We start from the raw sequence: 14,592 nt of genomic DNA on the forward strand, positions 1-14,592 counted from the left end.
AAACTATATCAATACTATATTAACATAGTTATTCGTATTTATTTTTCTTCTTCAGAAACCAAATTGTTTCTTGTTGATGGTTTGTACGTTAAATTCGATCTAAGTAAAATATTCGAACACCTTGCAATACGCAAACAATATTTTCATTGATAACGATTTTTTAATTATTTTTTAACAATGCACTATTCATATTTCGACAATGGTTATAACTCGATTACCTCTAAAGGTAGGGTAAACTCAGCCAAATCCGTTTTTCCATTCTGATACAAATCTCCATTTAATAGCTTATCCTTTCCTGCAAACAATCTTTTCTTCTTCCTTAATGGAGGTGGTGAAGCATGTCCCACTAAAGTCTACAAAATACCATTTAGTATAATACATGGCAAAATCCGTATCGGATGATGTATCACCACGAGAAACAAATATAACTTCAGAGGGCCGAAGTTCCCAGGGCTGATCTTGGTCGTGTAGTTATAATACCACCATTGATTTCCCCCTATTAGTCTTTGTTAAATTTGGACTTTTCAAAAGAAATGTGCAGAATTTATCTTCGTTTCAAATAAAGAAATACTTGGTATGAGTAAAGTTTTATCCTGTACAGTACTATAGAAAAAAAATCACATTACATTTCATTGCTTATAAGGAAATAACCATCCCTGGAAGTTAACCAATCAAATGTATCCCTTGTGTTCAAGTTTGAGTAACCATGTAACCTCAAGAAATTTCAGAAAGGGTGCGATACGTGTAATATTATTAGGGTTATGCGACAAGAGAAAAGAAACTTTATTCAATGTACAACAATTTTGTATTTAGTACTAAATATACGATGGTTAAAATGTTATGGATTTGTCTTAAGAAAACCTTTATATTATTTATTGTATTGTATATTTTTTTAGTGTGTAATCACATGTAAATTAACATCAGTTGGTATAATGACAGAGCAATCAAGTTCGCACACGTATATCAACAAGAATGAAAATGTCTTTTGTGAAAGACATAACAATGTATTTGATTAACATCAAAATAACTTTTTAAAGCTCCATATAAAAATATTTGATAATGATAAAATATTCTCAATAGCCTAGATTGAATGACTAAAAGTTTCATATCATTTGCTCATTTACAATGTTCTTTAATTCTTTCCTTGCAAATGGCAAAATTGCACTTTGCTTTTTGTACCGTTGGAGGTTACAAAAGAAATCATTTACCCATCCATGAAGTCTTTCTGTCTTTAGCTGTATATCATAAGTCTGAATAGTCTACAAGAGAGTGAAATGTAATATAAATATATGCATCTCTTTTTTAAATTTCATACAACATGTACACGAATTTAAATATTATAAAAAAAAACAATCTTTTAAAAACGAAAATTATTTACCAGCTGTCTTTTCATGAAAATATGAATTTATGTTACATAAATGAAAGTTGTTAACTCTCGCCACTACAAATAAAAAAAAATCATTTAACAGTCATATAGATATGAAATGATATGAAATGAAGAATTCGACTTTATTCAGTTTTCGAAAATGTCAGTTGATTGAAATGTATAGTGTAAATAAAGTATTGCAATATATTTAATTAATTATATTATCCGTTTCCCCTAATTTCCCCAAATATTACCTGTAAAATGTTCATTGCAACTGGTGAAGTACATTCCTGATCATCTGAATGCTTTGCCTGAGAGACTTTAGCTTGATGTTGAGCAAGAAGTGATCGTCTAAGTATACACAAAAAATGGGATAATGTTGCATCTTTTCTTAAGAGGACAGAACGTATGACACTGAATGTTTTTCTCACATTGTTATATTAAGGGATTAATTAAACATGTATCCGACTTTAGATAATGATATTGAAAATTCAGAACAATCAAAACTCATTTAAAACAAGAATTAAATGAGAATAATTGAAAGATTAAGGAAAAGTCATAAAATAAAATACTATTTGAATATATTTCAATCCAGAGTCTGTATATATTTTGAATTGTATGAAAAAAAATCGGGTTTTTTCTTCATGATGTTGTCAGTTTTTTTTCAAAATTTTACTCTTATAATACTTTTTACTTACTTCTCTTTGATGGAGTTTGAAGCGATTACCATACGTTCTCTAAGCGCCATGAAAAACAACTCTTCTCTTGTGGAAAGGAAATATTCCAGCATGCATTTCTAAAATAGATTAAACAAAACATAAAACTGAAAGCATATACAAATATAAAACATGTTTAAAGCTAAAGTAATACATGTGTTTTGTTCATTAGAATATTGGACAGATAGTTTCCAATAGTTACTGAACTTATCTACATTGTAGTATTGCATTTCCGTGCATGGTTGGGGTTCCAGCAAAGGAACAAATAAAGCACTGTAGTTACCACTTTGTCCGTATTTATTATTATGAAAGGAATTATTTCAACACTTTTCGATTTTCATACGTATAATTTACTTTTTTGTTGACTACCCCTGGAACATCAAAGATTATCAAGATTATCTTACCTCCTATACATTTCTAGGGATATGAATGGTTAAAAGAAACCGCGAGGAGACCGTATATATTACATATTAGGTTAGTAGGGTTCCATATAAGGTAAGTATGCTAGGCTTATCTCAATACACAGTTAATAGTTGTGCTGTGTCCCTTTATACATTGCGAGTATGGTCTTGAGAAACGGTGATAGTCTATCGGAAGGGGATGATAAATGGCTGACCCGTCCTAAGAGAGAGCCATATTTGTTGAACGAATTAAGACACCCTTGTAGATTTCGAAAAAGAGCAGGCAAATGTAGCACTCGCACCAGCAAAGTGGAAAGGTATTAATATAAGCTGCAACAACGTGTTTCCCAATCAACTTCAAATAAATATATATGTTTAAACTAAGAATTCTACACCTTTTTACTTCTATATAGTAAACACATTGTTTTATTTTAAAAGAATTATAATTTGCATTTTAATCGTTAGTTTTGTATTCAGCGTTTGTTTTCATATATATTACGTATAACTCACACGACCAGTGGAATAAAATAACAAACAATTATGTCTCTCTACTGTAAACTATGATTTATTTGTCAAAGGATGTGGTATTACCTGTACATGTCTGTTTGCATTAAACAACATTCCAGAAATCATAGCAAGGACCTCTCTTACAAGTGCGTCATTTCTGCGTGCTATATGTGGTAATACTTTCCTCACAAAGTCATGATTATTGACAGCGTTCTGTACATCTTTGACATGTTCAAGTTGCCTAGACAAAAAATAAGATCCTGTTTACCCCAATATGAAACAACAAAAATTATGTATTTTGCAATTGCAATTAATATACTTCAGTAGCCACCGGTTTATGTATGAATAAAAAACAAAGATGGAACTCATTACGGTTTAAACACAAGAATGGTATTTGTTTTTATTTTGTATCCAGAATTGTAATGTAGGAGAGCCTGATTATTATACGTACACAAAGTACGTTAAAAAGATTGATATGATTTTTATAGAACAAAAGGTAAATTTAAACCTGCAGTTATATAATTCAAATTAAAAGGAGACTGTGTGCATTGGACACTAATAATGCCCCCACCTGAATATAACGTTATAAAGGAACATGACTATACTCTGATAGGGTGACGTCATCTGTGTTTTGTGGTAATATGCATTGTGTATCAGTTTCCTAACATTTAGTTGAGGCAAACTAAAGTAAAATTGCGCTAACGAAAACTTCCGCATTTTTTGCAATTTATGAAGGGCGAATTTGACGCCACCCAAATTGTGGGAATAAGAATAAATCTTTAAAGGTTTACGGGAGGCATGCAAATATTTAAAACAATTACGGTCTTTGGTGAACATTTTCCCTGGACCACGTCAAATCTTCAATCCAAGAAATCAATTAATTCTTATATATAATAACCTTTTACCTGCCATTTGTAGTGTATCGTACCTTTTAACAGAAGATTCTCCAGCTCTAGAATCCATATCTTCTGGTAACTTTCTCTCTTCGTTATGAATGCAGGCACGCAAAATTTGTAAACATTTTATATCCAAATCATCAAATTCTGCAGCTGAACCAGCCGAGTTTTTGAAGAGGTCCGCTGATATTCTAAAAGAAAAATCTCCATACTGGTTGTCTCTTGTATGTTGGTAATAATTTTAGGAACATTGTGAAAAAGTTAACAAATCAAAATTAGATAAAAGAATATGTAAAACAAAAAACGTTTAAGGAAAACTAATTTTACGGCTGTTCTGTTATACAAATCACATTGTTCGATAAAGTTTGAAATGTTAATGCTTTATTTATTTTGTTTACAATTTTGAGAACTGTCAAACCTCTCTTCGCCCAAAAAAGTCGACCTCGTGACCTTGTATTTATTATGTGTTGCTAAGTCGTTCGTGTTCTGTGTTGGGTTTTGTGTTGTGCGGATTGCTGTTTCGTCTTTTGTCGTCCCTTTTTGTGACATCTGTACTTAATGAAAACTAAATGCCGCCAATCCTTGAAATATGTTTGATTGGTAGTTTATCACGTTTTAATATTGCGATTGTTGGTAAATTGAATAAGAAATAAAAAATAGCATCGCAAACGTTCTTAATCTACAGAAATACACGAGCAATGAGAAATAGATATATAACATATTGGACAAAATCATCCTTTATTTACTATCTTGATAAATTATTGAAAACATATAATACTAGCTAAGGAAGTTAATGAAGTTAAGGAACACACAACTCCGAATAAAGTTATCCTTATGAATAGTCTTACATACTCTAACTGTTGAAGAAGCTTTCCAACCATTGCATACTTCTTAGCAGGTTTCTTTTCTCTGCTGTTGATAAAACATTTCACTAAACTCTGAAATTCTTCCCCGAGTGGCATTTCGTTGCTTAATCCAAGTTCAGTATATTCTGAAAATTTTATTTTCAATATGCATAATAAAATGATTTATCAAAAAAACCAAGAATTTTCAATCAGCTTCACAATCATATGTAATTTTTGCACATTTGAGATTTGTTGTAGGACGTAGGACGGAATATTAGATTTATGATAAAAAAAAAATTAAAGCAAATGGAATATCACATCATAAATGTAGGCAATGTCATCCAATCAGTCAGAAAATGTTATAAACGAAACCTGTTACAAACTTGCAGATACTTTGAAACCAACCATTATCTTTTTCATATACATTTGATATCATAGTACAGAATATACTTAGAATTCTTGTTGAATCGGTTTTTTTTTTAAAACCAACTGCAAATTTGTCTTGCATAAACGCTATAAGAAAGTAAATGCTGATATAGTACCTCTTTTAGACTTGTAGCCTGTTTGCTGCTTTACTGTATTCTGTCCTTTGTTGATTATATTACAATTTTTGGCAAATGTATAGAATTTGGCGTTCAACTGAAGCTCAGTTGTATAGTAAACCATATTTCCCTGCACAATAAAAATATTAACTTTTTTTTTTATCTTTATTCTAAAAATATTAACTGAGTAGTTGCATGGTTTTAAAATGTAGTAAAAGCAGGGTAATAAAGATTAAGGTGGTAAGGGTGTCTTTCATCATTTTGGATTGTAAAAAACAGAGAATCTAAGGTGCAAATTTTCGAACAAATTAGCAAAACTTGATGCAGGAATCAAAATTTGAAAAGAACAAATTTTTAAGCTGATAACTTTTACAATTGTTGATTAATTTTAAAAATGTTTTTGAATTGACATTTTAAGGGGAGGTAACTCTGAAATAGAGCATTTTTTGAAGGAATGTACATGGAATTTTGCTATTTTTAATTTTAGCCGGGAAAAACATACGGTGACGTTATCTTTTATTTCATATTCTGAAAGCATTTTCTAAAAGCTATCTTCTTGTATTTTATTTTCCAATTCTATCATTTAGTTTAGCTTCCAATCACATAATGATGTTTTTCCTGTATAATCCATACACTGTCGAGGACAAATAGAGACAATCACATTACGCGGGATTCATACATGTACTTATACGCGTTACCGCTCTCTATATGTAACGTCATGGTTGCTATGTATTAACGTCATTGTATCTTACTAGCATTAAATCATCCATTTGTATAGACGTCTTTATCTCTATTCAAAACACAACGCAACTACAACTTATACGATCACGAGATTGGTACCGAGACCAGGAGAGAAGATTGATTCGTCGAGAATCAAGTCTATTCGAGCTGGAAATAGAGCCGCTGTCACGAAATTCTTCAAGAAACTAGATGAGCTGAACACCGATTCGGAGATGGATATTGACATTGCAGGTCCAATTATTGACGCTAGAGTGAAAAAACAAAGTGTAATTCTTAAACTGGATGAACAGATTTTGGAAAATACATCGGATGAAGATATAGAAGTTGAAATTACAGATGCAGATGAGTATAATTTAGATCTTGAAACAAATTTACGCCGTTATAAGAAATTAGCACAAACAGTTACACGTACATGTACAGAATTATCTCATGAAAGCATCCCAAACACACGCCCTGTCATGAACATGCATGAAGTCAATTCCGAGACCCGTCCTGTAATGAACACAGAATTCTTCCCAAGATATTCATCGCAAACAACTAATAGTTCACTGTCTAGTCAAAATCACCGCTTGCCGAAGCTAACCCTACCTACTTTTTCTGGGGATATTCTAGAGTGGCAATACTTTTGGGAGTCGTTTGAAAACACAATTCACAGCAATCATACACTAACTGATGTCCAGAAATTCACGTACCTACAGTCACTTCTTGATGCAAACGCTATGAATGTCATAAATGGTTTAAACTTGTCCAGCTCAAACTATCACAAAGCCGTGGAGTTATTAGTAAATCGCTTTGGGAAATCACACAAGATTGTGAACGCTTATATGAAAGCTCTTTTAGATTTGCCAGCACCCTCATACACATTAGATAGTATCCGTAATTTTTCGGATAAGTCAGAGGTTTATATCCGTGGACTAGAATCTTTAGGACAGTGCCAAGATACGTATGGTTCCCTGTTAATCCCAGTTATGCTTGGTAAGCTCCCTATTAGCGTTAAAAGTAATATCACAAGAGAAAACGAAAACGACGACTGGACCCTTGGAAATCTAAGAAAGGCAATACAACGGGAAATATCTATTCAAGAAGCCAGCACTGATGGGAGTGAATCTTATGATATACCTACCGCAAGTTTCCATGCCGGAATTAGTAAGAAAAATGGGTATTACGTAAATAAATCAAAATCTATAAACTATTCTCAAAGTAAAATGTGCACTTATTGCAATGATCAACATTTTCCTGCAGACTGTGAAAAGTTCACCGACTGCAAATCAAGAATGGAGATTGTTAAGAAGAGAAACCTATGTTTCAATTGTTTAGGTAACCATAGAATATCAGAATGTAGATCGAAAAACACATGCCGTAAATGTAAACGTAAGCACCACACTAGTTTATGCAATGAAACTTCAGTTCAAAATTCACAGAGTCAGAATGTTACAAGTAATACAGAAAACAGCACGCCAATCATGCATACATCTGCTAAACAGGAAAATTCGACCGTCTTTTTGAAAACAGCAATAGCCCCAATATGGTCACAGAATCAGTGCGCCGACGCTCACATCCTTTTCGACGAAGGAGCACAACGATCATTTATGACGCAGGAAATAGCCGACAAGTTGAACGTCAAGCCAGACGGAAAGGAAACCCTCAACATATCCGCCTTCGGAAATTCGGACAAGAACGTTCGTCACATGAATAAAGCCACAGTGTTGTTAGAAGCCGACTCAGGAGAGAAAATACCTTTACAGGTATTGATTGTACCTACCATAGCAGCGCCGATTCAGAATAACCGCAGGTACATTTCGCAGCAACTACATTATTTGAAAGGACTAAAACTAGCCCACCCGTTATCAGAGGATAACAGCTTTGATATTTCTTTACTCATTGGAGCAGACCATTACTGGGATGCAATCAAGGATGATATCGTTCGAGGCGACGGACCGACAGCGATGAGCTCAAAAATAGGATATTTGTTATCTGGACCACTTACATGTACAAGAGTACAACGCGATTCACACATGATGCATATATTATCTAGTCACACAAAAGAGGACTACGATATTGAGAGATTTTGGAAATTGAAGTCCCTTGGTATACAAGAAAACGACAAACTTAACACGGAAAAACAGAACATCAAAGAATTTTCATCCTGTACAAAGCAGAAAAAACGTGGTTTCATCGAAAAGGTAGAAAAGAAGGAGGACTCACAGCGCATACACTACATACCTCATCATCCCGTTAAAAAAAAACTACAATGATGAATCGCAAATACTTAGAAGGAGTGTTCGTTTACAAAACCGCAATCAGAGACTGTAATTAATTGAGAACAATTTTCAATCGCTACTTGATTCAGAAATAGTTTTATATGTGATTCATAGACTTTAAAGTTTCAAATATTTCATTTCTTTTCATTTATAGATAATTTTCTTAATTTGGATAAATTGCTCATTGTGACTTTAATTGCACAATTTCGCGGCCCCGAGTATGTCGAGGACAAATAGAGACAATCACATTACGCGGGATTCATACATGTACTTATACGCGTTACCGCTCTCTATATGTAACGTCATGGTTGCTATGTATTAACGTCATTGTATCTTACCAGCATTAAATCATCCATTTGTATAGACGTCTTTTTCTCTATTCAAAACACAACGCAACTACAACTTATACGATCACGAGAACACAATGTGTCATTTTGTCACAACCTGTAGTTTGAAAAAATGCGCGGTGACCTATCATTTTTATTATATATTTGAACATGTATCAATAAATACTACGTTTTGGCAAAGTATGAATTAATTCTATCAATTTTAATTTGAACACCTATGCCACATTAAACCCAATTGTAACAAAAAGAAACGAAAAGCATACAAATCCTAAAAAGATCATGCACACATAAAACTCAAATTTTGAATTGAGTCCAAACTACTGTCATATAGGATAACGACCAATTTTGTCCTAGCATTTGTTCCCGATATACTCGAGATGATATTTTGAAAACGGATATAAACATATAGAAGTAAATGCCTGGGTAAGGCGAGACATGCATATAATATCAATTAACTCGTCATAAGAACCAGGATGTACAATGGTACCTGATCCAAACGACCCGGTCTGTTGTCAGGTAAACTTTGAAAAATTAGATAAGATTCAAAACATTTTTTTTTATTCTTAATTAATATTAACCAAATGTAATACATTTGAATTAAGAATTTAAAGATAACATGTTGCTTGATTGTGACAAAAAATAAAGTAAATTAAAAATTATTGCCAATAATACAACTTTGTGAGTATCATAATAATATTTGTAAAAGTAATAAACACTTGCATTTCGATATTGGATAAATATATCTGTATGCATAGTTTGCATAAAATTCCAATAATTAATTTGTGTCTTTTGGGTAATGCTTTCTTCTGTGGGCAATTCTTTTTTAATAGAGACTATATTTGATTTTGTAATCATGATACAAAGCTTTATAACGGCTAGTTTACCTTTTTAATATCACTTCTGGTGTCCGTCACATTAAGATTTACAGCAACTTTGTCTAGAATTTTATCAAACAACTGCAAAACATATATACATAAATGTTATAAACTTATACATTTTTTTACTTAATAAAAGCATCATTTAAAAAACAAACAAGTTCTTATGAGAATGTGAGTTTAGTTCAACAGATAAAAAAAAGAAATATCTTCAATGATTTATTGTCTAGTGTCATTTTCGTCTTTTTTTGTTTTCATTGCGCATTCAATCTCATTATAGCTTTTAAGTCATATGACTTAATGTAATTAGAAAAAAATATATAGTCAACAACCCATCGAGTACTGATATTTTATACTTTGTACTTGTTTGGCTTTATAAATAATTTGATATGAGCGTCACTGATGAGTCTTATGAAGACGAAACGCGCGTCGGTTGTACTAAATTATAATCCTGACCTCTGATAACTATTTACACCACTGGGTCGATGCCACTGCTGGTGGACGTTTCGTCCCTGAGGGTATCACCAGCCCAGTAGTCAACACTTCGGTGTTGACATGAATATCAATAATGTGGTCATTTTATAAATTTCCTCTTTACGAAACTTTGGATTTTTCGAAAAACTAAGGATTTTCTTATCCCAGGCATAGATTACCATAGCCGTATTTGGTACAACTTTTTGGAATATTTGATCCTCAATGCTCTTCAAATTTGTACTTGTTTGGCTTTATAGATATTTTGATATGAGTGTCACTGATGCGTCTGACGTACTAAATTATAATCCTGGTACCTTTGATAACTAAGTATAAGTATACAATTGTAACCTAACCTTCAGGTTTGAATGTTCTTGGTAATTCTACTTCAAATAGTATACGATCGTATTGTTATATAGTGTTTTAATAATACAATGGATGAATTGTTATGATTCATAAGAGCAAGCCATTCGTCATTATCTTATACATGTAAGTCGAAATGTATGTTTATTTTCGATATTTAAGAGTATTGAAATGTATACGTACAGATTTAGGTTCTGATGACAGTGGAATAAGAACCGTCAACGCTGTTACTGCAGTCTTCATATGAATTGGGTCCGATAAAAATGGTCCTACAGCTTCGCATAATCCCTAAAATTGATATTCAATTTTCTATGAATTTTCCTTATATACTATTATGGTTTCAGATGTATGCATGGTATAGGAGCACTGCTTAATAAAGCTTGTGAGTACTGCCCATGCACAATCGAAGAAACACCTCTCAGAAAAAGTATTTTCCAACTAGTATGTACAAATATTACAACTCAGGATGGGAAGAATTATTAAAATCCAAGATGTTATACTTTAAAACGGGTGTTTTATCAATTATTGTATTTGAGAAAGTAAGAGTATTGCATATCCGCGTGAATACTCAAAGTATTTGCTTTTTTCTCCATAAGATCATCATTATTTGTCTTAATCAGTTCACTATAAGCTTTTCATTTTGCTCTTTAACTTTAAATAAAATAATAATAGATAGAGAAAGATGTGTTATTAGTGCCAATGAGACAACTCTCCATCCAAATAACAATTTATACAAGTAAACCATTATAGGTCAAAGTACGGCCTTCAACACAGAGCCTTGGCTCACACCGAACAGCAAGCTATAAAGGGCCCCAACTATTACTTATGTAAAACCATTCAAACGGGAAAACCAAAGGTCTAGTCGATATAAAAACGAAAAACGAGAAACACGTATGAACTACATTAACAGACGACAACTACTGTACATTAGGGCAGATGCAAACATTTGCTGCGGGATTAAACGTATAAATGGTACAAAACCTTCTCCCTTTTCTGAAACAATAGTATAACATCACAACATAGAATACACACTACAAATATCAATCGGAAGGCTTAACTCCATCACAAAACGCAAATTAACACACAAAGAACGAATAATAGAATTTAATTCAATAATAATTAAATTCAGTTATTGTAATTATATAACTTGGTATGCCTATTATTGATTTAAATTGACGGTGTGTTCGATTCATTTTATACTGGTCACTTTAATATGCTAATTAGTTTAGCCCGCGAAATGTTAGTCCGTGCAATTTACCTCGTGTGGTTTGGTCATTTGAATTCAAACCTTACACGGAGCTTGACCAAAGCTATAGAATTTAAAACACAGAAGAAAAGATGAGTATTCATTTTTAGTTTTAGAATTAAGCAACATTTTATAAAAATAATAGCTCAACAATTTAAACTGTTGATCTGGTTTTTCTTTCTTAAATAATTTTAACTTTGTTAAATGCTTTAAATAGTCGTGAACTTTTTCTTTGGTGTTATAACTGAATTTAAATTCTATCATTGCGTAAATTGTCAATCTTTTCTTGGATATTATTTTATATTTATATTTGTAAATTGAGTAGATGGTTATACTTATTGTGCGAGTTGTTATATCTAATTGTTTAACTGTCTTAATACGCTAATGAACATTTACCATGTTATTTATTCTTAATCCAAATCCAAATCTTGCAGCGCGAAGTAACCGGTGAGTAAGCCACATAATAATTTCAACATAAATGTATATATAAATTCTTTTTAGTCCTAAATATGCATGAAATAGGTGCCACTGGACATAAAGAAAACAATCTATGAATCTAGGTATGGCAACGAATGCTATTCACATTCAATGCATTTTGAACTTCAGTCCTGAATGAGATTGGTTTACAGATTTCACTGTATGAATATTGTAACCGATATACAGATATGAGTTTACTTTACTTTTATACATACAAGTATTTTAATACAGTTATCTGACATAATTATTTGTTTGAAATTTCTGGAATAAGAATAATGTTATATTATTTTCATTGTTTTTCAGTGCAACAGGTATTTTAGTCCAGTAGAATAATTGTTAAAAGGTTGTTGTTTATCTTTATTTATAAGCATTCACTATACATGCTATATAAGAATAAGAATATTTCATTAAATGTTAATGAAAAGGGAACATTCTAAAACTATCATGACAATACAAAGACAGATGACATATTTCAAAACTTTTCTTGTCTCTCATGGTACAACTGATTTTTATAGTTTGTTCTTATGTTGTTCTGTCACAGGTCGGGGGGGGGGGATTGGGCGCCTGCTAACATGTTTAACCCCACCACATTCTGTATGTATGTGCCTGTCCAAAGTCAGGAGCCTGTAATTCAGTGGTTTTCGTTTGTAGAGGTGTTAAATATTTGTTTTTCGTTCATTTTTTGTACATAAATTAGGCCGTTAGTTTTCTCGTTTGAATTGTTTTACATTTGTCATTTCGGGGTCTTTTATAGCTGACTATGCGGTATGGGCTTTGCCCATTGTTGAAGGCTATACGGTGACCTATAGTTGTTAATTTCTGTATCATTTGGTCTCTTGTGGAGAGTTGTCTCATTGGCAATCATACCACATCTTTTTTATACACACACACAAACATATACATTTGTATATAAAGAGTAATATTTCATATTTTGTTTCTTTACATTCAAATGTTAATAAAGTTTTACTTTACATTTTCAATATACCAACTGATGCTCTGAAAAAAGGAATAAACAAAAATCGTCATGTTATGTGACTTTGGACGATAGAATTTCATGAGAGTGGTTGACATTTTCATGCTTTAAGCTTCTATTTTGACCAAAAAACTTAATATGGAGGATTGAAATTGACTAACAAGATGTAAAAGAAGCAAAATACACAAAAGCTATAACCAAAATGATTAAAAAAAAAAAAAAAAAAAAAAAAAAAAAAAAAAATATATATATATATATATTTTATTAATTTTTAAAGAGAGGCAACAGTTTTTCCAGAGTAGTAAAAAATTACCATTTTAAAAATTTGCTATTTCTTCGTTGTTATTATGTGTATTGATAAAAGTGAATCTGTTTTGAAAATGTCTTCACAATGCCTTTAAAATGAGGTCACGTTTTCTTGAAAAAATCACTTTCCGTACCTAATGAATCATTTCTTTTGTAAACTTTTTGCGAGCCATCAAGGATGTTAGTTGACTATTTAAATATATATACTTTTCGATTTAATTGTCTCATAGTTTTCATGTATTATAGTCGATTATAGGATAGGAATATTTCTCATTAACGAAGGCCACTTCAATTGATATTCGGTAGATACAATAATTATTTTCTTTTATGACTTTCGTTATCAATATGATATTATCATTATGAATATACTTGAAATATCTGCCACTGTACATAGACAGCCACAATCAAGCATTTGCGTTTTTTTTTTTTTTTTTTTTTTTTTTCTACTTTGGTTATTGCCATTGTATCTTAATACTAATTAGTCAATGGTCAAAATTGAAATATTTGTATTTCCATATTGATTCAATTGTTTGATTAAGGGATGTAACATTGACAAATGATATACTATTTTACTAATGCATTGACTAACATTGTAATTATTTGTTTAAGCCAGTATGCCGAGAGGAAAAGCGGAGAGGGTGCTGCCAAACCGTGCTGTACGTAGGCAAAATCAAATACAGCTACCGGTAAACAGAAGGCTTCGCCCAAAGAGAGCTGAAATTGTAAGACAAAATATAGCCATTCCACAACAGCCGTTAATACCACCACAACAGCCGTTAATACCACCACAACAGACATTAATGCCACCACAACAGCCATTAATGCCACCACAACAGCCATTAATGCCACCACAACAGCCATTAATGCCACCACATCAGTTATTGCCACCACATCAGTTATAACCACAACAGCAGTTATTACCACAACAGCCGTTTGTACCACTACAGCCAATTCTACAACCACAACTCATTTGAACTTCAAACTTCCTCTGCAGCCCGCTGAACAACAAGTTCCTGATCAGGGATGTGTACACCCAGGGCAGCCCACAGCTCGTAATTCTGTACAAAACGGTGAGATTTTAGTTATACCTACTAGTAATGATGTTGATGTGTTTGTACCACAAAAAATTATAAACCAAATATGGAATTTAGAATATGTTGATTTGGCACAATTACTTTACAAAAACATTTTGTTTCAAATATTGATCAACCGAAAAAAAGTGCTCGGTTTTGATGAAGATGGAGACATTTTAATTGACA

At 32.2% G+C, this 14,592-nt stretch overlaps 1 protein-coding gene across 9 annotated transcripts in view; it reads right to left on the reverse strand.

The window, feature by feature from the left end:
* Positions 1 to 14,592, reverse strand: part of LOC139524814 (inositol 1,4,5-trisphosphate-gated calcium channel ITPR2-like) — a 95,807-nt gene that overhangs the window by 16,243 nt on the left and 64,972 nt on the right. For all 9 annotated transcript variants that reach the window (XM_071319917.1, XM_071319916.1, XM_071319915.1 and 6 more), the window contains 10 exons: positions 10,515 to 10,619; positions 9,507 to 9,578; positions 5,274 to 5,403; positions 4,739 to 4,877; positions 3,919 to 4,077; positions 3,075 to 3,231; positions 2,065 to 2,162; positions 1,621 to 1,717; positions 1,209 to 1,259; positions 219 to 353 (listed from right to left, as the gene is read on the reverse strand). In XM_071319917.1, the coding sequence (XP_071176018.1) occupies positions 219 to 353; positions 1,209 to 1,259; positions 1,621 to 1,717; positions 2,065 to 2,162; positions 3,075 to 3,231; positions 3,919 to 4,077; positions 4,739 to 4,877; positions 5,274 to 5,403; positions 9,507 to 9,578; positions 10,515 to 10,619 (1,143 nt within the window). The remainder of the gene's footprint in view (positions 1 to 218; positions 354 to 1,208; positions 1,260 to 1,620; positions 1,718 to 2,064; positions 2,163 to 3,074; positions 3,232 to 3,918; positions 4,078 to 4,738; positions 4,878 to 5,273; positions 5,404 to 9,506; positions 9,579 to 10,514; positions 10,620 to 14,592) is intronic.

This window comes from Mytilus edulis, chromosome 5 (genome assembly GCF_963676685.1).
Source record: "Mytilus edulis chromosome 5, xbMytEdul2.2, whole genome shotgun sequence".
Taxonomy (NCBI): Eukaryota; Metazoa; Mollusca; class Bivalvia; order Mytilida; family Mytilidae; genus Mytilus; species Mytilus edulis.